This window comes from Merops nubicus, unplaced genomic scaffold (genome assembly GCF_000691845.1).
Source record: "Merops nubicus isolate BGI_N331 unplaced genomic scaffold, ASM69184v1 scaffold12362, whole genome shotgun sequence".
Taxonomy (NCBI): Eukaryota; Metazoa; Chordata; class Aves; order Coraciiformes; family Meropidae; genus Merops; species Merops nubicus.
In genome coordinates this window covers 323-26,709 of record NW_008594303.1, presented here as the reverse complement: position 1 = coordinate 26,709, position 26,387 = coordinate 323, and the positions used below count along the sequence as shown (strand labels likewise).

Here is a 26,387-nt window from a genome sequence, read left to right as displayed (position 1 = left end):
AAGCTGTCACCACTGCAGCGGTTCTGCAAGACCCTCCTTCCAGAACCAGGTGCTTATGTAGCACAGCCCACTCTTGTGCTGTTCGGTGCCGACGGGCGGCTGCAGTGCCACGCTGTGCTTCGATTTCCAGAATGCCCACTGCAACGGATGTGAAGTGAAACCTTCTAGGGCTCCATCTTGTACAATCTCAGATATGCCTTTAGAGGAAGCAATCATTCGGATTTTGGCAAAAGCTCCGTGGTTCTGGTGACAGTGAGGTTTAGATCAAGCTGATAGGACTGTTCCCTCCGTGCATCAATGACAGATCTGTGCAGAAGGAAGTGGCTCTCAATTTGTTTTCATGCCATTGCTAGCAGACGTTATCAGCTTCTTCTGGAACCGAGGATCTGCATTTGTCTTTTTCAAATTTATCTCAAGGACAACTTCTATCCCTCAGACTGGGGGGGTGTGAATGCAGGTAATACTGCAGAGACTGTTTTTCATAATGAAAGAGCTGCGAGGTGTTCTGAGGGATTTCCATGCTAATTTAGAAATCTTCTAAACCCAGGATTCCAAAATAGGGACACAAGCAGCATGATCTGCATAGGCCTTACTTTGCATGATTCATTTTCCTATGAAGGCAATACAAGCAGAAGGAGAAACGTTCCTGGGAGCAGTCAATGATTTGTCTACAGATAAAAATGAACTGACACGTTAACAGCAACGCTGCTGTTCCACTCGAAAGAATTCCTGTACAGCCTGCTTGAGATGGGCAATGGAGTAACTCCTGGAGGCCCAAAATGCAGTCAGTGGGAAAATCGTGATTGTTTTCTCTGGTCAGTGTCCTGAATATCAAGCCATAGAACTATGCAGGATTGGTTATTGACAGAAACAGATGTAGGATCAAAATTTGCTTTCCACAGTTTTTAAATAACTGGGATAATCTCAAAACAATTTCCTGATCAAGAAATGCAAACACTTTACCTTCTTTGCTGAGTTTTTCATCCCACTGTATTCAGCCGAAGTTATAACATGCTGTTTGAAATAAACATGTATTTGAATTTATAAATTTGCATGCAATGCTACAGAAAATGAAGATTAATATTTATTACTGAAAGGTAACATAAAACCCAAACACAAAGATTGGAAAATGAGTAACAAAATAATGAGCTGTTTAAATTAGCATTCAGTGCAACAAGAAGCTTATATCCAACTTTTGCAGATTTATGGAAGAGATGAAAACAAAACATAGTGACAAAATTCAGGAACTAATTCCACCAGTCCATACAATTTCTTCAACAATTATTGTTAGGACTGGACACTGATAGGCTAATCCAAAGGGCCATCACTGATCAACACATTCAAAAGGCAAGAAGTCCTGAATTAAGTCCTCATCAAAAGAACATGAGCAAGGGAACAAGACACTTCATTTCACCAGGACAAAGCACTTAAAACACTGAAAGCATTCCTTCTAATCTTCAGTGACGAGAAACTCTCTGCAAGGAAGGTATTTCACTTCTCCATCATTAGATGGGCTCTACAAAAGCCCCACTACTACCTGCAAAATTGCAGGCAGTATCTACTTCAGCGTTAGAGCAGGTAGATTTCCTGTACAACCACCAGGAAGTTTCTTTTCAGGCTTAAAATAAACACAGCTGTGCCCTCAAGAGTAGCCAAACACTAAACTGTCCCCATGAGATTCAAGATCCATCGCGTTCGGGGATTTTGTCTTTGACCCGATGACAGAGGTTTTTATGGTTTCTGGAATGACTTTACATCCAAGGATAACTTTGAAGTTTTAACAGTTAGGATTGAAATCTGAATTAGAGAATAGTTCCAAACCCAGACAGATCCTGCTACTGTGACAATACAGCTTCATCACCCAAAAGCAAGATACACTTTGCAGAATGATGACAGGAGTCAGTAGGTTTGGGCTTGGGTGCATGGGAGCTGAGAACTCCCAACTGAGTTGAGTAGGTGCTGTTATAAGTGGAGCAAGCTGCCGCTCCCCACCACCCACTGCTGCCCCAGCTGGAGAAGCTTCCTGCTGCACAGGCCCTGCATCACCCACAGCTTCAGGAGCTGAAACCTGTATCTCAAATTGTCCCCTTGGAAATGAGGACGCAGCTGTAGAAAGGGTCCTGTGCAGAGACACACACTTGACTGTTGCCAAGCAGCCGGTGCCGTTTCGGGGCTGGCTGCAGTTTCCAAGGGCCACGCCAGCAGAAAGAACACCGCGGCACTTTCATTCACCGCGGCACAAGGAGGTGAACAGAGCTGCTGCAGTAAAAGCACCATGCCGGCCTGCAGGCTGCAAACCCCTGGCACAGGCAGCAGCAAATGCTCTGTATCACCAGGTGCCGACACCAGCTCAGAGTCCAGCCCAATCACTACCTTCCACCAGCAAGGAACTGACACTGCTTTCAAGTTTCTTAGCCAAGAGAACATAATGGTAGGACTCTGGACTACCTGTGACATACTGTGCACAGTCCCTGACTCAAAATTTTATTCTAGCCAGCAAGTGAGTTCATATCAAACAATACAGCTGAAACCCAGAAAAATGTTTGGCTAGTTCCCCCCTCCCCACCAAAGGCTATTTAATCAAGCGATACAAATAACCTAACTTCAAGTTAACTACAAATTCTATGATTTTAAGGAGACTTTGCTTCCAGGACTCTTCATATTAAAAATGAAATGGATTTTGGTAAATTTAAAAAAGAAAAATATTATTTTTTTTTTTTACCAATTCTCTTCTAGGGTATTTGTCAGCAGCTGTTCTTGGGTGATCATTTACAGCTATGACATGCTAAAACAAAAAAGAATAATGAAATCCAGCTCCCTGAAAGAATGCAAGATTCAATGTTTCTGGGAAAACAATGCATAATAGAGAACACGAAATACATAGGACTCAGGAGAAAAGTGGATTTGCATGGTTCTTTTTATTCAAATGTTTTTTGTCTTTTTTTTTTTTATGTACATATATAGGGGTATATATATATAATACTTGCCACCTTTGGCAGCTGTTGGTTAATGCCAGGATTCTACATACAGGGCAAACAGGTACTTTTCATAATGGAATCTTTTTAGTCTAATGAAGGGCATGATATACCCAGGCAGATGCTTAGCTCACCAAAGCTGTTTCTGGTCTTTTGTGTCTGATTTTCTTGCAAGTTTTATTCCTCTTAGTGTTTTTGTGACTAAGTCTTCCAAGATGTGCTACAACTAACAACAAACTTCTGTCAAAAGTTTGGATTTTTTTTTTTTTTTTTTTAAAATGCTTCCCTTAATTTTCTTCTCCTTTGTTCCATCTTTTCACCTCAAGCCTCAAAAGTAGATTGAAACATTTGAGTACATCTATTTAAAAAAAAAAAAGCAAGCAGAGCAGAGTCATCCTCTTTGCCAATTTCCAGGCATCAATAGGTCAACATCAAGCATTTCTACAGAAAAATCATGCCATAGTGAATTCACAACACATCAGCTAAAGAAATAAATAGTAGCTGTTCTCACTAGAGAAACCACAAATGTAGTAGGATAAAGCACCAACAAAAAAATACCTCACATATGACACAGTTATGCAGAGGATCTATTTATTCCTGAGCAGGTGGTCAAGTAGAGGAGAGGGAGGAAGAAAAAAATTTAAGCTGAAAACTTTATCAACTGAAAAAGGCACAAACCCCCCAAAATATTGAGGCCTTTAAAAAAAAAAAAAAGAGAAAGTTTTCAAATTGAATGCCTTTTACTGACTAAAATGATTATTTGGTGACAATGCCAGAACTGAGTATTAAAGAAGTGACATGAGGTGTTTAGGAACAAATTTCTCTTTAACAAACAAAAAGACTGAAGATTTTAAATAGAAAAAAACAGTTTGATGAAAAGACATGTTTATCTCTTTAGAAGCTTATCTTCCCATGCCTTCACATATACAATATATAAATCTGCGTGTGTAGAATCAACAGAAATTCAACCTAAAAATATTTCCTGTTTTTTTCCTTCTTATTCCTTCTATTTCAATCTAATCTAGATGTAAAAGTGGCAAAATTATTTATGACAAGTATTTAATATTGAGATTATGGGGTACATTTCTTTTACAGGATTTGTATAGTACATTCTCATCTGTTTGAATGCAGATACATCATCACAGAGGAGACAGTGCATACAGTTTACAAGAGAGATTTGTAGTAAAATTTCGAGATACACAACAAACAACTCAATATAATACTAATGCGGAACCCAAGTGCAAGTTTTTCAAACTGTACATGTATTTTTAAAAAGATACAGCCTTTTAAAATGTTTATATATAGAAGCATTTTCATTAAGATCAAACACTTACTAAAACCAGTAAAATCATAGCAGCAATATGGGAGAATATCTAAGCCACATGAGCATTAACAATGAAAATAAAAACGAGTATGAAATATTACATGACTTGGCTGTCTGCATTAAATAACAAGGATAGGTAACACACCAATTACCTACGCCAAACCATCAAAGAATCTGCAGTTTAAAAGTGCATTTACCAGTTTAAAAGAAGTGTTGAATGTTGACTGTGACCAACACTGTTCTGGAGTGCTTCCTGGAGAACTCTCTTGAATCTTTTAGTCCAAGCCTGGCTGAAACTTTGAAACTAGGGATGCTTTTAAATATGTATTCCTTAAAACTAGGCTTATTTTATTTACACTATTCAAAGTTTACTTTTCCTTCCAACAACAAAATGTGCAGGAGGATTTACTACATGCTATACAATGTAAAAATAGACTTTAAAAAGCCAGAACAACATGAGTAAAACTGTACAATGTTTGTTCCCTGCTCCAGTTCATTGCACTATTAAGTTAAAACGGATGAGTTGTCATGCCCAGAAGGACTTACTGCAGAATTAGAAAATCCACATACACACAGAGAAGGTAAATGCATACTGGTTTGGGTATAGTGCCAAATGAAAAAATACTATGAGTTATATACACAGAAAGCTTCTCATCACAAGAAGGAGGTTGGCTAATTCTGAAAGGCAGCCCTCTTCATGTAGGACACAGCACTGCAAAAGAACCAGAAATACACCTTGATAAACATCACTGAAGTTAGTCCGGATAAAAATGTATCATATATACTAAAATACTTAACTGTTGAATTCTACCCTATTAGTAACATGGTAAAATATAGAAATCAATTGAAACGGGCAATTAAGATATCATCCTCTTCTCAAAAGATAATTAAGTGACACAACCCACTATCTTTAACTAATATTATCCAGAAATGAGTTAATTCAAGGTCATGTCTTAAACAGTGCTTTTTGAAGCGTTCTATTAGAAAATGAAACATTAAATAAAAGGTGACGCATGCAGTTATGTTTTAAAAATATGCACTGACAATCTGAGATTCTAACTCTACTTTCTAATTGTGGTGCATGTACTTGAATCACACAGTGGGGAGACAAGACATGTCCTTCACGTGTTTCTCATTCCTGTTTCACATGTGAGACACAAACCTCGGAGCAATCCAGCTTTCAAACCAATGCTAGCACAACACAAAAGCAAATAAAGAAGTCAGGTGTAACAAGTAAACAAAAACTTCAAAGAAAAATAAAATGTTCTTGTTATCTGAAATACAGATTTAAAAAAAAGAACAAGGTGTAAATTCTTCCTTTATTAAAACAAAAAAATGAGGGTTTCAAGCTTCTTTACTAGAAGCTTGAAAAGAAGCTTGAAAGATAAGATATGAAATAGCAAAGCAATCTGAAAGAGGTAAAATTATTCTTTCGTAACATCTACATTCAGAAAAAAGCCTAAAAGAAAATAATATTACACATTTCATACATTTTACTCAGTAGTAACATATATTATTTTTAACACTGTATTTTTATGTCACAATTACCATTGAGGACTTTGCCTGTTCCACAGGATAAATCTACATTACAACGTAACACTGTCAGCTGAGCTATAAATATTTAAGATAATCTAAACATAGCATTATGAAGCTTAGTTAGGGCTACACTGAAAGAAACAGTAAAATTCTGTGCTCACTGGCTTGTACGACTGCTTGCTGTTGTGCACAGAGAGAGATCAGGAAAGGCTTTGTTCTGTTCAGTGACAAAATGGTAGCTGAGGGGGAATCACCCTTTCCTTTCAGTATGAGTGACGTAAGTCATTACTCATCATACTCCCAGCATTTGTTTTTTATAATTTAGAGACAACAGTGCCTGTATATGATGACCTGTTTGGTGCAGCACAATTAATGCGAGTTGATGTTTTTGTAATTGTTGCATCTAGCTAATAGACCATCCCTGGTGATTTTAAAGTCATGAGCATGCAGAGGCAGGAGGGAACCTCAGTATCAAGCTTCCTAGATCATCCTGTCCTATGTTCAGCTAATCTACTTTTAAAAGCCTCCTCTGCAGAAGATTTCTCCATTTCCCTAGACAGTCAGTTTCTTCTCAGTACCCTGGAAATCTAAAAGCCTTTCTGGATAGCTGCATCTAAAAATAAAGAGCAGACACTGGAAAGCGCACTATTCATTCCAATCAAGTTTCTACCATGTGTATTATGATGAAGAACAAACAGCTCTAATTATTGACAACAGGTCATCCTCTTAGGTTAAAGACTGCTTCACAAAACTAAGGTTTAATGTCATCACCATTAAAAAAAAACCTTTACCTTGAGCCTAAATGGTGCTCTGCTCATAAGCAAATATATCTGTCTAATTTAAGAAAGATTTTCAGAAACAGTAAGTATGCAATGGAGATATCAGAGGAATCAGTCAAAAGGATCTGTACATTCTTATTGTATGTGGCAGTTCTGCAACCCTACACAAAAGTTATAAAATGAGCCTCTTCAAACAGTCTGCCAGAGCTTCTAAAATACTGCATGGCTCTCCAGATTTTCTGAAGCAACTGCACACTAAATTTCATCCACAAATTTAATCTGAAAGTACTTGCAAATCTCTGTGAGATGCGAGTGATGTTTAAAAGTAATTTAACAACCTGGAAACTGCCTGGAACAACTCCTTAAAGCTAAAGTAAGTAGTGGTTTTCAATATCTGACATTCTATTAATATAATCAATGCCTAAGAATGGAAAATAAATGACTCATACACAAAGCTTTTAAATAAAATGTGAATAACGTATAACAAATAAATGTGAAATATGTAATTTTTACTATTGATCAGAAGGTAACACTTAAAATGAAGCTATAAGCACTTCATCTAGTAAACGCATTGTTACCAAGGAGCAGTTTGAACAGCAATTCTGAAAAACTTTTACAGCACAAGTTTTTAATTATATCCATTTAACTTTGTAAGCCAGACTGCTCTGCTCTTGCTGATGTCCTTCAGCTACTTCAATATACACCACATACCTTGCTATACTATACCATCACAAATAAAATAAATAGGTTTTATTTATGAAATATGCACTCAAAAACCTTGAACAAAAAGGACCAGACTATAAATGAGAGCTGTATTTGACAGAGGGGCAACATAATTCATGAATGCTGTAGGACTACTCTTTTCAAATCGACCTTGTATGTATGTTAAGTTAATTTAGAATAATAAAAGAAAAAATCTCCCTGCTAAGAAACATACTCACCCTTTAAAATATAGTCCGTTAACAAGCTTGGCACTTTCTCGCTATCCTCTTTCATGGCATGCAGAACTAAAGTAATAAATAAATAAATAAATAAATAAATAAATATTTAGTCATAAATTGGAGATAACACTCTGAAAAGACATTCCATGGAACTGTTTCAACTATTCACAGGGATATCACTACAGATTAGTAAGAAAACTCTTAACTGGAATATGAGGAGATACAATGAGACACATCATATCTCCACCTTTCCTTGCATAATTCTCAATAGCTCCACAGTGGATGGATGCAAGAGCCCCGTTTTACATGGCTAATTATTACAGTAAGGTGCCAGCAGTCATAACAAAAAAGCACCTCTTCTCTGTAAAAATCTCTCTCCAAAAGACAGTCAACACATCCAACGCTAAAATGTGCTAACAATTGTTGGAGGGTTGAAAATCTTAGGCAAAATGTATGCTCTGTTTCTTATTTCCTAGATCTTGAGCTCAAATCACGGAATAATGACGCTTTTCTAGACAAACACTGCTGTGAATGATTTGATGAAAAAGTTGGTAGCTTTCTTCCCCCCTGAAATGGTGAATGCTGTAGCTTAGAACAATCTTAAACACATGATTGAATTTGACATTAATTTAGAATAATGCCAAAATGCCATTTTGTTGACTTATATCAAGTCAAAATTGTCCATCCTTGCATATTTCTGAGGAAGGAAAAACATTCAGACTAGCTCAACTTGACACAAATAAGCTGATACCTTACTCCATAAATAAAAACTGACAATCCTTTATGAAGTACTCTGGACACAGCTGAATGAAAAGTACAGAATTACAATGAATGTCAGTATTTAATATACTCAAATTCCTCCTGAGACTCTGAACTCAAAATACAACAAGTGTTTTATTTCAGTTTTTGTTGCAGACATTAGTGTTCATAACTACACAAAAGCATATGGCTTTGAAAGAACAACCAAACAACCCCAAACACCTGCATTACTATTTACCTTAACAACAACACAGAGGGGATCAGAAACCTGCAACTGAGTCACAAGATCAAGATCCAACCAGCCCACAGAAGGTAATACTGTTAATAGTCTTTACAGTGCATTTGTGTAACACATTTTATTAAAAAAAACATTGAAGAACACAAAACATTTTCAGGAGGCTTCAACCTCTCTCTGCGTAATATTGAATTTTTGAGAATATCTTCAAGAGACATTTAAATATGTCAAGAGGATCAATTTCTCTCTGCAGGAGTAAATATAAAATAAAAAAAACCCATTTGCCACTGAACAAGTATGAATTGCCAGTTAAGAGTGCCTGCTGCAAAACAATAAAGGGAATTTAACTCCTGCTTAAACATTTCATTTACTCCAGAATTGTACAATATTTCTTTTCTCCTTCCTGGAGACAACCAATGAGCCTTTTACCATCCTTCAGCCACCTGGGGAATCACAGACCTCTGCTGCTGGAAAGCACCTTAAGACGTAGTTAGATCCAAAGCCCCACACTGAGATCTGATCAAATACACTGACGCACTCAACCATCTATTTTTACACTGTTCCTATAAATCTCAAATGAAGGTGATGGCATTGACTGCCAGAGATGCTCTGCTGTATTTAACCACCTTAATTACTTTTTAAACGTACAGCCTTATTTTTCATGCAAATTAAGAATAAATAAATAATAACTTAAAAAGCACTTCAAACTCCAAAATTATTTTGAGGATATGGCCTAAAAAGTTTTGAAGAAAGAGAAATTCAAAGCACTGTCAAAACTGCTTGGTTTATACTCCCTAATTATTAAAATTAATTAACAAAACCAACAACAAAAAAAGAACAAAACCAACAGAGAGAAGCAGGCTACTGTAAAGGCAATCAAGAGGAATCATTACACAACTACTCACAAGTGTCCTGACATCCATTCCAGTTATTCAAAGTCATTACAATAACCTCAATAAAGCACAACAATTTTAAGCAAACAGGTCTATCAGTATTGCCAATTTCTATGACATGCAGTATTTTCCAAAAAGCCCACCTGTTGAACATGTGGAATGTGAGAACATTTACTTTCAGATACATGCAAGTTTTTTGCCTTCAGCTAGAAGCTTTCTAGCTAGAAAACAAACATCACAAAAGCTCAGAAAACACGTAAAAACTGGCCAAAATGCATGGTTAGAAATCATGTGACTTTACATGCATGCCATAGGTAATGGGGAAGAGATAACTGTATGGATTCACTGGCTTTGAGCAACCACAGTTGGAAATAAAAAGAAAGGGTCAATGGGGGAAGTTCATATGCTCACTTTTAGTTAACGTTTGAAGATCTTCAACAGATGGGGGTCCATTTTTCTTCTCATAAGGAATGACGGTTGTTAAGTACTGTCAAATGAAAAACAGAGTTATATGACAGTCCCTTCATACAACTTGTTTTACTTGCATTTGATTTTGACAGTACAGTAGTAACTGAAACTGCTAGCCACAAATAAAAGCTTTACAAAAGATCATACTTCACAAAAGATTCTACTTTTCCTATCCCGTAGCTTTTATCACAGAAGCCAACTTCCATTTCTTTTTCTTTTTAAATTATGTGACCACTTCAGAAGTCATGCAGCTAAACAGTTTAAAAAAAAAAAAATATACAAAATTGGGGCTGTTCACAGTGATGTTTGTCAGGTTTCTTCTTTGGAGCCTATGCACATCAATAGTAAAATCTTTCCTCTTCTCAAGAGGTCAACTAGAAGTCCTTCATGTATTTAAAGTACTCCTGACAATAAAATAAAAGCTGGAAGAACAACCTTCCCACTACTTCCCCTCAAACAACACTACAAATACAGATAAGCAATTTAAAAACTTGCTCTGACTTCTCTTTTTTCTTTTTTCTAAAAAAGAAAAAAGAAGAAAAGTAGTATAATTATCATGTGAGTGTCACCAGTTGTATCCAAAGTCAGAAAGTAATTATTTCCAGAAGTACATTAAAAAAAAAATAAATCTTTCCAGGTAAACATTGACATTGCCTACAAATAACTTGGTAAACAGTCAGCTTTTTAAAGGGTTCCAGAGCACAGCTCATAGAAGCTGTGCAAGTGCCTTAAGTAAGGTGTTCAGGTTCGTAGAAGAGTGCTAACAAGTATTAGGGAAAAATATATATATAAGAAAAAATTTCCAACTCAGCATATGCTATGTTTGCACAACCCCAAAACAGCTGTAGGATTTGCTCAGTGACTGGTTAACTGTTACTGAGAATGTGAAACATTCCAAAGATTTTGACAGATCAAAGAGCATTGCCCGGTCCCAGCTCTGAGGGCGATCTACAGTCCCCTGTGCAAAGATAATCAGGCTGCTCTACAGTCAGTAGAAAATGAAAAGACAACTTCCACCTTCTGGCAGTACACACTTCCAAGCAAAAGGAATAAAGCAAGCCTAATTAAACATAAATCAAGCCCCAAATGGTAGAGTCTTACTCTTAGTCTTAATAGTCAAGTGTGCTAACAGATTGTTTCAAACCAACTCCATTTTTGTTCTATTTTCTCTTTACTGAAATCTTTCGTTCTTGTCAGCTTAAAAAAAAACAGGAAAAATTTCCTTAACTCTTTCAGGATTTTAATACCTGCAGTGTGACCAACATTTATTTTCAAATTCTTGAAGCAACTCTATTGCTCTTTTATCCAGTGACACCTTACTTTGCAGCCTATATGAATGCGCGTTCCTAGAGAGGTCAGCATTTCTACAATACAGAAATCACTGGAATTCTCCTGAATGGAAAAGCTTCCTGACATCACCCTCAATTCAGTTTTGAAGAATTTAACAGGAAATTTATTCTGGGTTAACAGCTATAAGGCAGGAGCAAAGTAACCCTCTGTCTCTACCTCAGCTTGCTGTGTGGTTCTCCATGCAGCAATCAAAACGCCCTGTATGCGAGGGCTCCTCCCCACCTAGTAGCAGCACTTCAGCGCGAGCCAAGGGTAACCGGGACTCTGGTGAGGAGGTTCACTTTGCAGAAGATTTCAGGCTGCCAAAGACAGCTGTAACCATTGCCATGTTTTGAGTGGGATCAGGCACCTCATGCTCAACCCTATCCTCTGCCAAAAAGCCAAGGAGGCTCAGTTCTCTGTTGCTGAAGGGACCCTGCTGTACAGGATGTACCGACACCCCACCAAGAACTGATGCAAACAAAGGGTGCTTTTGTCCCTCCCTTTTCCTTTCCCATTTTCTCACATCCCCTTTGCACAGCAAAGTCTGCAGTGCTTCTTAGGAAACAATCAGTTTTCAATTTCTTTTCCATCAGAGGTAACCAACAGATATCATTAGAGACCTACACTCTTACTAGAATTACTGGAATCAATAGCTAGATACAAAGCTGTTAAATCTGCAGATGTCAGGAGGTGAAAGTAGATCTACTGCCTCAGAAATCAGATCTCAGGCTGTCTTTTAATGACAACTGCATCATCAGATGAGAACAGGGAGTTCCCACTGCAAGTTTCTCTTTAAATAATTGAAAAACTCCAAGTAATTTTCATTTATGTTTCAAGCAAACAAAAGGACTAAAATTTTAAAAAGGAAAAGTACCCACTATCAGAGTAATACTATCCAGAAAATATTAAAAGTGGTAAATACCATTAAAATTAAAGACTGAAAAGAGTTCTGAAATAACTGTACAAACATGTAACACATTTTATGTTGTGACTTTACGTGTATGAACTTCGGTCTCCTAAGGCATACAAAAAAATGCTCGTCCCTGCGTATTTTTTTTAGCACAACTCCATACTGTTTTTAACTCTTCCTTGCTAGCACAAAGCACCTGAATGTGAATTTATAATGAGAGCACACCCTGAAGCAATACTGAAATTAATATTCTGAGAACAGCACTAAGCAACTGAGTATCTGATACTTTTTTTCACTTTGGAGCTTGCTGGAACAAGATGACACCAGTATTTTAAAAGCAGGGCCATGGTTTGGTAACATGACAAAAAAAATGAACAAGCAAAAAAATTCCAAGAAATTAACAAATGCCATAGAAAGATGGATTTCCAGAACTAAATTAAAAGAGAGTTGGTATCTTTCCTTCCTTTCTCCCCTATATTTCATTTTAAGTTCTTGTTATTTCCATGATTGCCTTCAGGGTAAAGGAAGGGGAAAAAAATACCCCATCACCATACCCAAGAACTCCATAACCCTGCTAACAAGGACATAGTATAAGATAAATCAGGGGTAAAAGTATGATCAACATGAAGAATAACATTATTAAACTAACTCAAAAAACAACTGGAAGAGTTATCCAATCAGTGTTTTCATTAATATACACTTATGCTACTTATGCCAAGAAAGTTAGGAGGCAGTCAAAGAAAAGGTGCACTTGAATAGTGACAGGCATATAAAAGAAGTATTTTAACCAAAAGTAATTTGGGCTGGCATAGCTATATATATTCACTTTATGAAATACTCAAAATAGTTAAAGAAGCTGGTAAACAGTTGCAGTTTATTATTAAATGGTAAGATAGCAAAGAAATATAAAACAACCCAAAACCGCACAGTTATTACTTTACTGGTATTGAGATAATGTAGAGTGATAAAGACTCTGTTGGGTAAGCTCTAGCTTATGTTCCAAGATCTCCAAATCTGTGGACAAATGGATGGATCTATGTATTCATTAGCTCTCATACACATATTTTGAGAAAGAGGGTATGTCCACCATTTCTAACCTCATGATTCAGGAATGACTTGAAAGGAGTTGTTCTACCTCCTGAACTCCTTGCAGGATACTCCACTCATCCTCCAGACAAAAACTTCATCAGCTATGACTTCTAAACTACCAGGCAGCTTATGCAGTCCTCAATGGACTTCTTACCAGGGGAAAAAAAAAAACAAACCAGAACCAACAACAAAACCAATGAAACCCCTCATCTAACACACTGCTCTGACACCAATGCATAAACTATAATGGGTGAGTATGTGTGCCAGAAGCCTAAAAAATAGCATAAGCCTTATCCCTGTAACAAAATACAGAATACATTTAATAAAATACATACTACAGTTCTGAAACAAACTGTTAAGTATTACTTTGAAACAAACCATTATAATCTTGTTACTTAGGTATATATAATAACTACAGTGATACATATTGAAGCTGGGTCTCCATATTGTGTATCTTGATATTTAATTAGTTAACAAAGACACAAACTTGCCTAGGGCTTATATATTTTGTATCAGTAATCTGCATTGTACACATTTGGCTGCTTTTAGTCTCATACGCTTTCCAAAGGCAAAAGGACACACAGCAGAGTCCAGCATTTTCCAGTTGCTACTATTTTTACACAGATCAGCTCTGATCTTTTGAAGAAAAAACAAGATCTCTTTTTCAGTTGGAGACATTACCAAAGTCCTTAATGCTGAAGGGTGAACTGTTATGTCTAATCGGATACATATTCTTCAACTTACATATAAAATTTTTACAGACATGCTATGTATTTGAAGCACGTATTGTGCCAAAACAGACTTTTGGTCTGGGGTAAGAAATAAGGGTTATTATTTCAGTGTACCAGGATATCAAGTCCTGACTGTCTCGAGCCATTGAGGAGAGAAAGAGATCGTAGGCTGATCAGCCTTTCCCCTGAGGCAGGGAAAGACCACAGACTCCACCACTGTTGTCCTATTTTTCTAGTTTCAGCGTTTATCTCCAACCATTGTTAATTTTCAAAACGTAAGAAGCTCCTACCGAAACTGCAGGCAAAGAATGAGAAAAAGAGAGCAGATAGCCCAGCACCTGTTTCTCTCCACCCGCGTTTCCAAAGGTGTGGCGGAGGCCATTCTGTATGACATTTGAAATCCCTTCCATGCTGAAGCGCTACAGGTAGCGACAACGCCGCAGGAGGAGAGAAGGGACAGAGAGAAGTTCAGAAGACTATTAATCAGCATTTACCAAGACGAACGACAAAGAAAAGCTCTCAGATGTATTTCAGCACATTCCTCTTTTGTCATTCATCTACTTAATTTTAATCACTAAAAAGCAAACTTTATCATGGCAGTTAAGCAGGATACCTACATCAAAATTTAATCAAAGTCTTCACACTGCAGAGCCAATAATTGAGAATTGCCTTATAAGGCTGTTTCATTTTGAAATGTAGAAAATAGTCTTTTTAAAAGTTTACTTCACAGTACAATCTCCTTTAAAAGTCTCTCATTTGGCCAATACACGTTGTTAGAGACACTGCTGATAGTAATTTTTCAGATTTTAAGTACCTACTAGGCACAGTGTTCAGAGGTAGTATTCTTCAGCTTTACCTCTGTAAAGCATTTTATGCTTTCATGCTTCCTTCTCCACAACTGAAGCAACAATCAGTATGGCTTTTTTTTGTAGTATGATAAAATATACACAATTAGTCAATAATGCATCCATATTAATTTCAACTCCATTACATGGAATCATGGAATCCAAGTAAAGAAAAATTAATTTTATTTATTTTTTAAGCTTTGTAATCCGTTTTGCTTGCTGAAGAAGTCAAAAACACCCAAAACAATTTTGATGTTTGGCATGAGATATAAAAAGAAGAAACCATCAAACTGCTGACACAGGGCAGTATGGTGTGCACACAGCACGCTTATCTGCATATATTTATTTATGGGAGGATGAAAAAATGTGCTGGAATACTCTATTAATTTGCTTTCTAAAGCACAGTGAAGTCAGTAAATAGACACACATGTTGCCAAAGCCATCTTAACTCTTTTAAGATATCCTGCTTAAAGGAACTGGTATCTTCAAGCCCTGACTATTTTTAATTACTCTCCAGGTTTGCCGTTGTAAGAGGTAAAATTTTTAGAAGGCTAAGAAAGTGATTTAGTCAAAGACTGTATCAAGGACAAAGAATTAAAAGCTCCATTTATTAAAATTCAATTATAGTACCTACAGGAGAATTGACTTAGAGTATGAAATTTTAACCCTACTTCCAAGCTTTGTGTAAGGTTACTAATTTACACACTATTAACAGAAACTCATGCTTCATGAAGTTACTTGAACACTATCTGTATGCACTCTCAGCACTTCTTTAAAATGGGAAAAAAAAAAAAGGGTGTTATTGGAAGGAAGCTTGCACCTCTTTCTGGAATAAAGCTCTCTCTGATGATAGTGAAAGCTATTTTTGAAGGAACCACACATATGCAGCCTACTGTCTTACTTGGGAGCTAGTTTGTTCAATCCCTCTCAGAAAGCAATCTGACTCATTTGTCTACTGAGGCAACCAAATATGAAAATGTTTTATATTGTGATCACATACAGTTATACTTGAAAGCATCATTCAAGTTTCTAAACTTGAAACTAACCAGAATAGCTCATGAATCACTTGACTGAAGTCTCAAAACCAAATGATTATTTTTCTCCCTACTTAGCATACCACTTTGTTTTTCTATGACTGAGAACCAAAAAAGGAGCACATTTGAGTTTTTCACTGTGCTCTTTTGCAAAGGGATGACTATTTTTTGTTTTCCAGACATATTCTTAGAGCTCCATGAGAAGTTAGCTGCGTACACAAACACTTTTCATTAGATGGACAAGATCAGAACCTCATTTGGGTTATATCACAGGTATCGTATCAGTTTAGAAATAGATTCTGAAGCGTTAGTGTTTCATTACAAATGTGTTTTCCTTACGCTTGAAAAAGAACCCTCAAAACCTTTTGATATCAAACAGAAGCATTCTTTCTGGGATTTAGCTAAGAGCTACAATACATTAACCACATTTTCTTCATCCTATAAGATACACTAAGAAATTCTAACATTAATATCCCACTTAAGTAATTTAAAATTATACTAGAGAAAAAAAAAATGCACTGACAAGATAATAACCTATTTTCTTCAATCTCTACCTCCTATTATGGAAACTGTCTGAAAGACATTTTTCCTTTTGCTGCTGTGTTCTGTAAAGAATAAATCAAATTATCTCCTTGTACACCTGCACTACACTTTGGTCTCACTCCTGGCGCTCGTCGGACACAGTAATTCTGCCACAGGTTTCAAGAGATTCAGGAAAACACTTTTACTTTTTTCTTACCTAAAAATCAACATGATCAATAAATACCTGTACACCAACAAAAATACTGAATTTCCTGCAAGACTAACAGTGGTACACGTACTAGAATCCACACAGTGAAACCCAACAGGTGAATGAGTTTGCCTACTGACAATAGAACACAGAGCAGTACAACCAAAGACATTATTTTTGCAAGAAATGTATGCTGATTCCAGGCTAATTTCAAATAATTAAAAAGAGATTTTTTGGGTATGATCAGAATAAAATTTTATATGACCTTTTGAAAAAATTGATCTCAATAGGAAGTGCCTGAACTCTGTCTGTGACTGAAAGCATGGAAGCAGGGCACCATACATATATCTTGACATAATCTAGGACAAGCACTTCCCACAGGAAAAAGAAAAAAAAAATACTTTGAATGTATAAATAGTTATAAAATTTTTCTTACTGTTCCAGGCATATGAGCTCTTTCTTGTTTGCCATTCTGAGGACTACCATTTTTCAGCTTCTTTTTCTTCTTTGCTGATTCTTTGTGTTCTCTCTGTTTGTTTTGTACTTCGATGAGGACAGAAATGAAGCTGTTTTTCACCTCCTTCTCAAACTCCAACTCATCTCGTAAAGCCAGCTGCTGTACCAGTTCCTCAGAATAATCCTTGATAGCAGTCTCAATTTCTTCTAGCAGTTCATTTAACTCAGCAACAGACAATCTTTTTACTCCTATAAGTAATTCATATCAAGAATAATCTGTCAAGATTTTAAGCATGAGAATACTTGTGGGAATTATAAGAAAACAGTACCATGAAATTTTTCAAAACAAACAAACAAAAATTTTAAAACTACACAGAACAAGACAATGCTCCTAAAGGAATAAAGACATCACAGAGGCAACTAGATTAGCAACAACAAGAGAGTTAAACTTCCTTCTTATTTCTGAGAAATATGAAATAATCTGCAAATATGAAAAGAATGTTACCGTTAGGGAAGCTGAAATAAGATAATCATCTTATACTGACACCTTCTTATATTCTGAAATAAAGTTCTAATACTGACACCTCTGTTCACACCCTCACTATTCAAAGTAACAGGTCTCTATATTTTCTGATAACAATCAACACTTAGGCATTTCTGGAATCTTTGGATTTTTCACCTGCAGCAATATAGAAATTGTACTCTATGAGCAAGGGAATCTTCTTGAGGATATTGTTAAGGTATACATGCGTATAAAGCTTGTGTCAAGCTTTTATGGTAATATTTTAGACATAAACCAACAAAATCCTCCAAATCTTCTTTGGCTGGGAACTGTAGTCAAAAGCATGGCCTTGTATGGTCTGAAACAAAGACCTAGATCAAAATCAGCCAACAGGATCATTTCAATAAAAAATAAGCATTAATAGCTTTGAGAAAGCATGAGAAAAAATTGGCCAAAGCTATATCAGAAGCCTGTAAAATGTCAGTTTGGAAAAAAACAACCAAAAACTCCAGGTTTGGATTTTAAGGGTACTACTGGGTTAAGTGTTACACAGAGTGAAATTATGACCAAGAAGAATGTTCTGAGGCTTGCTTGGGTTAAAAGTGATCACATTCTTTGAGGACTGTCTTCCATTCCCAGTAAAGGCTGACACACCTAGGAATCTAGTAAGTCCCAGTAGTTGCTATGTCAAAGAACACTTTTCACTGGCATTTGAGAAACAACTAGTCCTGATTACACTGAAGGGTACAATCTGTTTAAGAACACTGCATATATGTTTGCAATTGTTTGGTTACAATGAATTAGTCTAGTAAACGTCATCTCTAGAAAAACTGTTATGAGTGCAAGTGCCTTCAGACAAGTGTTGAAAAATACAAATATGGCCACAAACTACAAGAAAACGCAGCTCTTAGAAGCATCAAAGGTAACAGGGAAACGTGATTCTTCCCTCTTTAATTACAGCAGGGAAAATTGATTGGAGAAAGCTGCTTGTCACTAAAGAAAAAGCAATGGAACCTGTTAAGGCAATTCTTTGTCAAGTAGCCACAGTTTTTCAAAGTATTTCAGGCCTTTAACTATTCAAACACTGTAACATACCATATGCTTAAAGATCTAATTTTCAAGTAGTTTGAACCATCCATCACATAAATTGCTGTTCAAACCACTGTAAGTACATAGCATGCAGGTTATGGCCTCTACTTGTGACACAGATCTTGGCTGTGCTCACAGCCCACAGCAGCCCTTACCACTGCAATAACCTTTTGCAAAGCCAACTCCAGTTGTCAGCAATAGCAAACAGCAACATCAACTCCAACACAAGCAGGGAGAGGAAAGGAAAATTCAGCAACAAGATTATCTGGTGCTCTGTGGGTGCCAGTCACAGAATAGGCCTTACAGCCTGTGAAACTGAGTATGCACTGTCATAAAAATTAATAGGACTAAGTTCCATATGTATTCAGTACAAAGGACACAGGTTCAGTACGTTCCATATGTATTCAGTACAAAGGACAGCCTAAAAACCACAGGTTGCACCACTGTTTTGTTTTTGTGACAGAAGACCAGAGAGCGCCCCAGTGGGTCCCAACACACAAGAACCAGCTTCACAGCCTAAGGAACGATTGTTCCAAAACTACAGGTGCAGATTACCTAACTGCTACCCTGACTTGCTCATGATAGCTCAGCTGTCACTATTAAAGCTACCAACGGGCTACACAGGAACTACCCAGCTGATGCAGGTGACTGAAGACAGAGTAGCTCTAACGCAGAAGACTACCTGGATTAAATCTTAGATACGCAGGCTAATGGACTCAGCTGCATTACCAGAGCTGTAACTAGTTTTATCTTCAGACTGTCTTAATACATGTCTTTTCCTATCCAAGAAAAAAAAAGTAAATACAAGATTTCATTTCCTGCTCTCAATCCTAAACGCTAACAGCTCTGATTTGTCTTATAAAAGCCAGACAGCTTCTAGGAAAACCTTGCAACCATTTCACAGATATGCAGACTAATTCTGAAGCAGCTTCACACACACAAAAAGCTAGTAAGAGCTTTCATAAAAGAATGACCTGAAAGATACAAAAGCAGATTCTGGGAAACTGGTGAAGCAAAGCTACACTATCTGCCAAAGTAACTCAAAGGCATTGTTTGGTCAAGGCTGACCTTTAAACCATGAAGATGGAAGAGACGAGATGAACTCCAAAGGCAAAGCAAAATAAATATGATATGAAATACCAAGCAAGCTTGATTAGCTCCAAATCTAAGGACATATGGAATTGTCAGAAAGGCAGGAAGCCCTGCTGAGAGGATTCACTTTGACTTCACATTCTCAAAATTTATGTGTTGAGACAGCTAAGAGTCCAACCATGAAAATGGGATCTCCTCCATAAATCTGAAGCGTAGCAGAAACTGTAAGTCATATCACAAAAGGTCAGCCAGATTTTCAATCTTCTACAAAATTTCTATGCTGACCAAGACTACAGGAAAGAAAGCACAAAACTTTGTATGAAGGACCGCAGCAGAAGGATCATCTAGCAAATGTTCTTTGCGACCCTATCATCTTCTAGAATTGATTCTGGCAAATATGCAAATGAAGTGAGTTCCACCATGAAACTGATTAATCACTGGTTTCTTTTACATACAACTCAACCTACTACAATTAAACTATGCATGTAATTTCTCCTTTCCTTTCCTATAAGGAAGAACAGGTGATTTAATTTGAGTAGAAAAAGATACAATGTATTTTTTTTTTTAACTTTTAAGCTTTCTGAAGACAAATGGAAGGGGAAGGAGAGAAAAATATGCAAGGTCATTATGGAAAAAAAAGCAACAGTTGTCTTATTTGTGTGTTACTATATATCAAGATATGTTGTAGTGATGGAAACAGTACCAAAGAAACACCATTTTCTGTATTTATGACACAGCTTTCAGGAGATTTAAATACAGTGTACTGGATTCAAGAAAGTGTCTCACTTTAAAATATGGGAATTAGTAAAATTTAATAAAAATTATCAACTTATCACCTTACCTATGAAGGGATGTCAGTGAATCAAGGTTCAGCACATTTGCTTTAATTTGAAATTTTATGAAGTTATACTTTCATTCTAAGTTATGAAAGTTGACAAACGTGTCTAAATCTAGTTTATTCTTTCAATACATTTTGAAAATAGTTCTGAATGCAGATATTTCATAGTAAGGACTCGCTATTAATTAATCACATTGAAAATTTACTCTTTAAACTCTTTTTAATAAGCATAAGAGCAAAATATTAAATGAATATCACTTACTCTCTTCATAGCTGTTGTTTGTACTAGATCTCTTGAGTGTTTGAATTTCCTGGGAAAGCATGGAGAGCCGATCTGACTGGGTGGGCGTTTCATCATCTTCTGGATCAGGTGATTCCTGCATCATTTCCTCTATTTCTTCAATCACCTTCAAAAGATGAAAACTGTTATGAAAAGATGAATATCATGCCTCCTGCATGAAGAGAAACAGCCTGCAATTTGAAGCAAAGCTGTTAAGAGCTTAAGTTTGGGTGTTGTGGTTTTGTTTTGGTTTTTTTTTCCCCCCTCCTTTCTTCTCCCAATTAAGAAAGATGGTGCTTGATGAAATAAATACTAAGACAGGATGGAAGAGTATCGATAAAATTGTATTGATATTTCCTCCACATCCTTGCTCTCTGAGAAAAAGCTCACTTTTTCAAGGTAAACTGGTGATCTCATAACAAGCAACGTATCGAAACCACAGTTATTCCTGTACGAAGGTACACATGGTTCTGCCTAAGAGAACTGAACTAAAGAGTGAGCTGGAATATTTTTCCTGAGTATTCAGTTGAAGAAAAACAAAATGACAATACAATGAGTTCCCTCCCTATCTCCCATTTTACTACATTTCTCCAAGACAAAATCAACCACAAGCTCTTCATAGGTAAACCATTTAAAAAACAAAAAAAATACATTCTTGTGTTTGCTTACTAAAGCAGGATCTTAATGGACAACCAAACACCTTACTCAAAAGAGCAATTTTCAAGATAACTTAAGTAATTTCATGGGCTTGAAACAGAAGCCTTTAGACACTAAGTAATTTGAAAACTTAGCAGTAGAACTGCTGATCTGCTTTTGCCTCATACTCGGCAAAAAAGTCAAAGAACTGTCTCTAGCCACGAAGCCCTGTGAAAACAGAAAAGTCCACACAATCATGCTGGAAAACTACAAACTCTACAATATCAACACTCTGAAAATAATTCGCTTAACACATTTTTAATTTACTAGTATTTCCGATTAATTCACGGCAAGAAATGCATAAGAATTTCAAACACCTTGGACTATCACCCAAAGCACTGGAATACTTTTCAAATGTGAATTACACTCTAATATCTCACACATTATTATGACAACTCTAAAATAAAGAACAATCAAGAAGCTTAGCTATGGTTAACAGCAAGGAAGAACAACAAAAAATAATTACAGACTATAAGAAAAATCTACATGAACAACACTGTCTGCTGAACACTTCACCTGCTCTGCTGTGAAGAGTGGTTCATCATTGATGCAGGAAACAATGATAGAATGCATATCCAGCTGCTCTCTTAGCTCTTCGTCATCTGACAGGTCAAGGTTCAGGTTATCATTTACCTAGAAAGCACGAAAAAGTGTATTTTTAGAAATACATATATAAATAAAAAATACAGGTACATATATTAAAGCCAGCAGGGGAACTAGTATTGAATTTTAAGAATGAAATAGATTCCTTGCCCATAATAATGCAATCAATGATTCTTGCTGTCAAATATCTGGAAACTGAAGTACGTTAATGTTAACAACAGACATCAAAACTGCTACTGGAGGAGGTTAAAATTGCTGTCAGTCTTTAGAGCCTTTAAATACTCTCAGCATACAAAGACCATATGCACAATGACATGCAAATACCTGCACGGAAGGCAGGCAAGCCAATGTAGATATTTAAACCTTAAATGAAGATAGACATTTGGGTAGTGTGGGGCAAAAACCTACCTAAAAATCTCTAACATTACATAAACTTGTTATTTTATATGCTTTTATAGTTTACTGTTTCACATAATAAAAGACACAAAACAAGTTCTTCTAAGAAACAGAGCATGGTTATCACCCCAGATTATTTTACAAATATTGTTGAGTATTTCATGGTCTTTTCAAAAAGAAACAGATGTAATGTTGTCCCCACATACACATCATGTCACACATCCTTCAAAACCGAAGATGTATATGCAGTAAAAGGAAAAGTTTAAGTTCCCTCCTTAATCAGTCAGGTGCATTCTGCTCTCCACAGTCACACATTCTAGTTCATTTACAGTTGTTTGCTTTTTCTGGATTTTGTCTATTACTGGATTCCAGCCAAACCAACCCAGAAAAGCTCCCCACAGCCCCCAAAAGCTATAAGCCCTAACATTTGGCATTCTGAGTTACATTGCTGTTTACCGATCTCTGGGATAATTGACAAGTATTATGACGAGCTGTATAAAAACCTTGGTCTCACTGTATCAGTTTTCAATTTTTGTTCTAAATCCTCTAATTTTCCCAGTTTCTTCAGAAACATCAACTGCTTTCAGATTCACTCTGAAGATGCTACTGATACCCCCAGGTAGCTAGTCAGTAGGGGAAAATGTATGATTTGTATTTCTTCAGCCATCAGAATGAAGTAAAATATCCACTTTTTTCCCCCAGAATCTGAATCCCCATAACCACGCAGTGACAGAGCTCCACTAAAAACATCTGTTCACCTCCTGCACAGATAGATCCCACTCTTGACATTCTTTGACATCTGCAGTCCTCAAATACCTTTGCATGTATACGAGATTATGACAACGACTATGGGATGGTAAGCAAGGACAGCAGTTTGTCTAGGAAGTCAGCTTCCCCTCCTGACATCTCCAGAAACAACATTTTGAGAGACCATATGACTATATTCTGATAGTTTAGGGTAATAAACCACCTAAACCAGCCCAAGCTACAGCTGATGCTGAAAGGACCAACTGGCCTTCCACCCAGCCATGCTCCATGCCCATTTCTGTCCTCACACTCCTGCCAGGGATGACCTTTGTAAAAGAAACCTGACAAGAATAAACAAGCAACTGCACAACCCTGTTCCTTGTACCACTCCACAACACTTCCCACCTGACTATTTCTTTCAATGTCAGAGCCTCAGAAAAGTGTTCACAGATCTATGATCTGAAGCAACAAAGATTAGATGAATCAGCCCATCCAGCTTACATTTTTCCTGCTAAAACAGGAAGAGAAATACTTTAAGCACAACTTCGACACCATATTATTAGTTTCAAATGCATAGAGGAAATGTTGCTTAGCTGTTAGTATTCATTGTAAGGAAGTTAAAACAAGCTACTGGCTGGTCCATATGTGCTGTTACATATCCACAAATTCTGCTGAAACACAGAGAAGTAGAAGAAAAGTATGTCAAACGCTCCCAAACAGATGGGCTCTACACATCAAAAGGCATGCCAGGTGGAGTGAAAGCTGAAAGAGATTGATATCTTTAACCCATAAACTGATTTTCCCTCTACTGGCAGCATACCCAAGATTCTTTATAATTCATCAACACCACTTCACATTTTGTTATGTCATTCCATTATAACTTCAAAGAATTTACAAAATCTTTATGAAACATTTTTTAGGATTATACCTAGTTCCTTATCAAGAAATCTATCAGTCTTCCAATCCATTTTTCAGTCACAAAACAAGGTCACATCATGGGAGGCTCTACGTCTTTTTACTTTAAGGATTTAATTATTCTAAAACCGCTTAGAAAAACAGAGCAAATGCTTTAATAAAAATTAGAATAAACACAAGTAAAATTCAAGGGATAATCATCAGACTCAAATTGAGAAAGTGATTTCCAAATTGCCATTTTCCATGTTGAACACCAAAGTACCTTCTTCAGCAGAACAATCTTTGTTCCTGTCACAGTAAAAAGTAGCTCTGGATTATGCAATGGATATAATATAAGAAGCCAAAACATTACCCTATTATCAGGTTAGACAAACAGATATTTTTTTGTAACATAACAACTTCACTACGCTTAAAAAAGATAAGCCAATGGTTTCCTCTGAAGACCTGAGAGATGGAAATTCTTCCTAACTTTTCTTCCTGAAGCATTTTAATCCACTTTTAAGAAGATCAGAGGACATCCTTTTCCACAAACATCTCTGAAGCTCTTCATTCTCTGCTCCCTTCCCAGACAAATACTCCACTTGTAAAAGTTTGGTTTGGTTTTCTTATTTAACACTTCAGTGTCTCCTGGGTCACACTTCCTATAAAAGGAGACACTTTAGTCTCCATCTGACTGCAGAATGAGATGAACTTAAAAGTCTACACTGGATTTACTAAATTGGAGTACTCCCACCTCTTTTCCTCCCTTATCCGGAATAGCATTCAGCATGACACAGTAGAAAGATTTTCTGTGAAAAACTTTCTCATTTTACTTTTTTCTGTCATGCTCTGACTCTAATGAACGTCCATGCAAAACTAACCCCGAATTATTCAAACCCAAAGAGATGCAAAGAGACATCAACAGTTTTTTGACTGTTTGAAACCTCTCGTGTATAATGCCAAGCACTAAAAATATTTTAAGCCCTTTAATAACAACACTCTTTTAGACAGACATGAATTGTTTTATTTTCCTCCTGAGTATAAAGGACTCAAAGAGGTTATTTCTGCTGATCAGAACTTACCCCCTTTTCTGAAAGATTCAGTGTTGGCAAGTGCAAAGCTCTGGTGTGGGAAGATTTCCAGTCAACTGGCATTACGTTCCCATAATTATCAGTCAAAGCATTCCAAATCCTGGAGAGAGGAATAAAGGAACAAAAATGCAGACCTTAAAACAAGCAGTAACTGATCAGCAGTAAATATATTTGTAATGATAATATATTTCTATCAACAACTATTTTTTCCTCCCTAAATATTCATCTACAAGTTACTGACAATCTTGTTATATTTTGAAGCTAAGAGAAATTTTTTTTTGATAAACGTCATTTATTTCCCCCTTTAAACCAAACATGTACACACAGCAGTGAAATAAATGCAATGAAGAGACAGCTTCATTACTTATCATATACTGATACTCAAAAATTTTTTGAATGAATGAATCCTTCCTTCAATGAAATCTAAGCTCAGCCATAAATTTCATTCCTAGTGTTGTTCCTGTTTTCTTTGCCTTTTGCACATAAAATAACGAATTAGCAGAGGCTGTATAGCAAATTCTGAGCCAAATCGTTTTTTGTTTCTGTTTAGTACAGAATAGTGAACATGCATAAATTATACAAAAATTTTGCAAGAATTTTGTTTTATCCAAAGTAGTCTTGCTGAGGTCAGCCCACCGCTTTCATCTAAATGTTGTTCTCAACTGTGTCTACACTGTATAACCTCTCTGTCTGTCCTAGAGGTTTGCCTGTGCAGCCCCATCCTGGTATACCAGCTCAGATTTTGAAACACAGCAGCCCTGTTAGCAGGTTGCTGCCTCAGGTCAGCTAACAAACGCTGCCTCTAAGTGCTAGGCTGTGGGTGCATGTTCGGAGTGGTTGCCTAGCTAGGCTCAGAGGAGGCCAGAGGAATGGCTGAGCCAGACACAGAGGGCAGACAGTCTCCAATTCATGGTTCTCTGGACTTACCTCACTGTTTGTATCATAGGTATCTAGGCTTTTGCTAAGTTTTTTCTTCCCTCTCAGAGTACGACATGCAGTTACCTCAAAGTAAAACTGCAGTCTTTTTAATGAAGATAAGCTGACAGAAATTTACTGCAAAATAACAAGCATAAATACTTGTAAAATAGTGTTAAAAACAGGAAAGCAACATAGATCAGAAAG

At 36.7% G+C, this 26,387-nt stretch overlaps 1 protein-coding gene across 1 annotated transcript; it reads right to left on the bottom strand.

The window, feature by feature from the left end:
* Positions 1-4,625: 4,625 nt before the first annotated feature.
* Positions 4,626-25,365, bottom strand: FEZ2 (fasciculation and elongation protein zeta 2 (zygin II); the record flags this gene model as incomplete). Its single annotated transcript, XM_008935733.1, has 8 exons — positions 4,626-5,011; positions 7,556-7,621; positions 9,854-9,929; positions 14,311-14,391; positions 17,018-17,286; positions 20,821-20,965; positions 22,051-22,167; positions 25,257-25,365. Coding segments are annotated over 8 exons (880 nt in total), but the record flags the coding sequence as incomplete, so codon positions are not given.
* Positions 25,366-26,387: the final 1,022 nt, after the last annotated feature.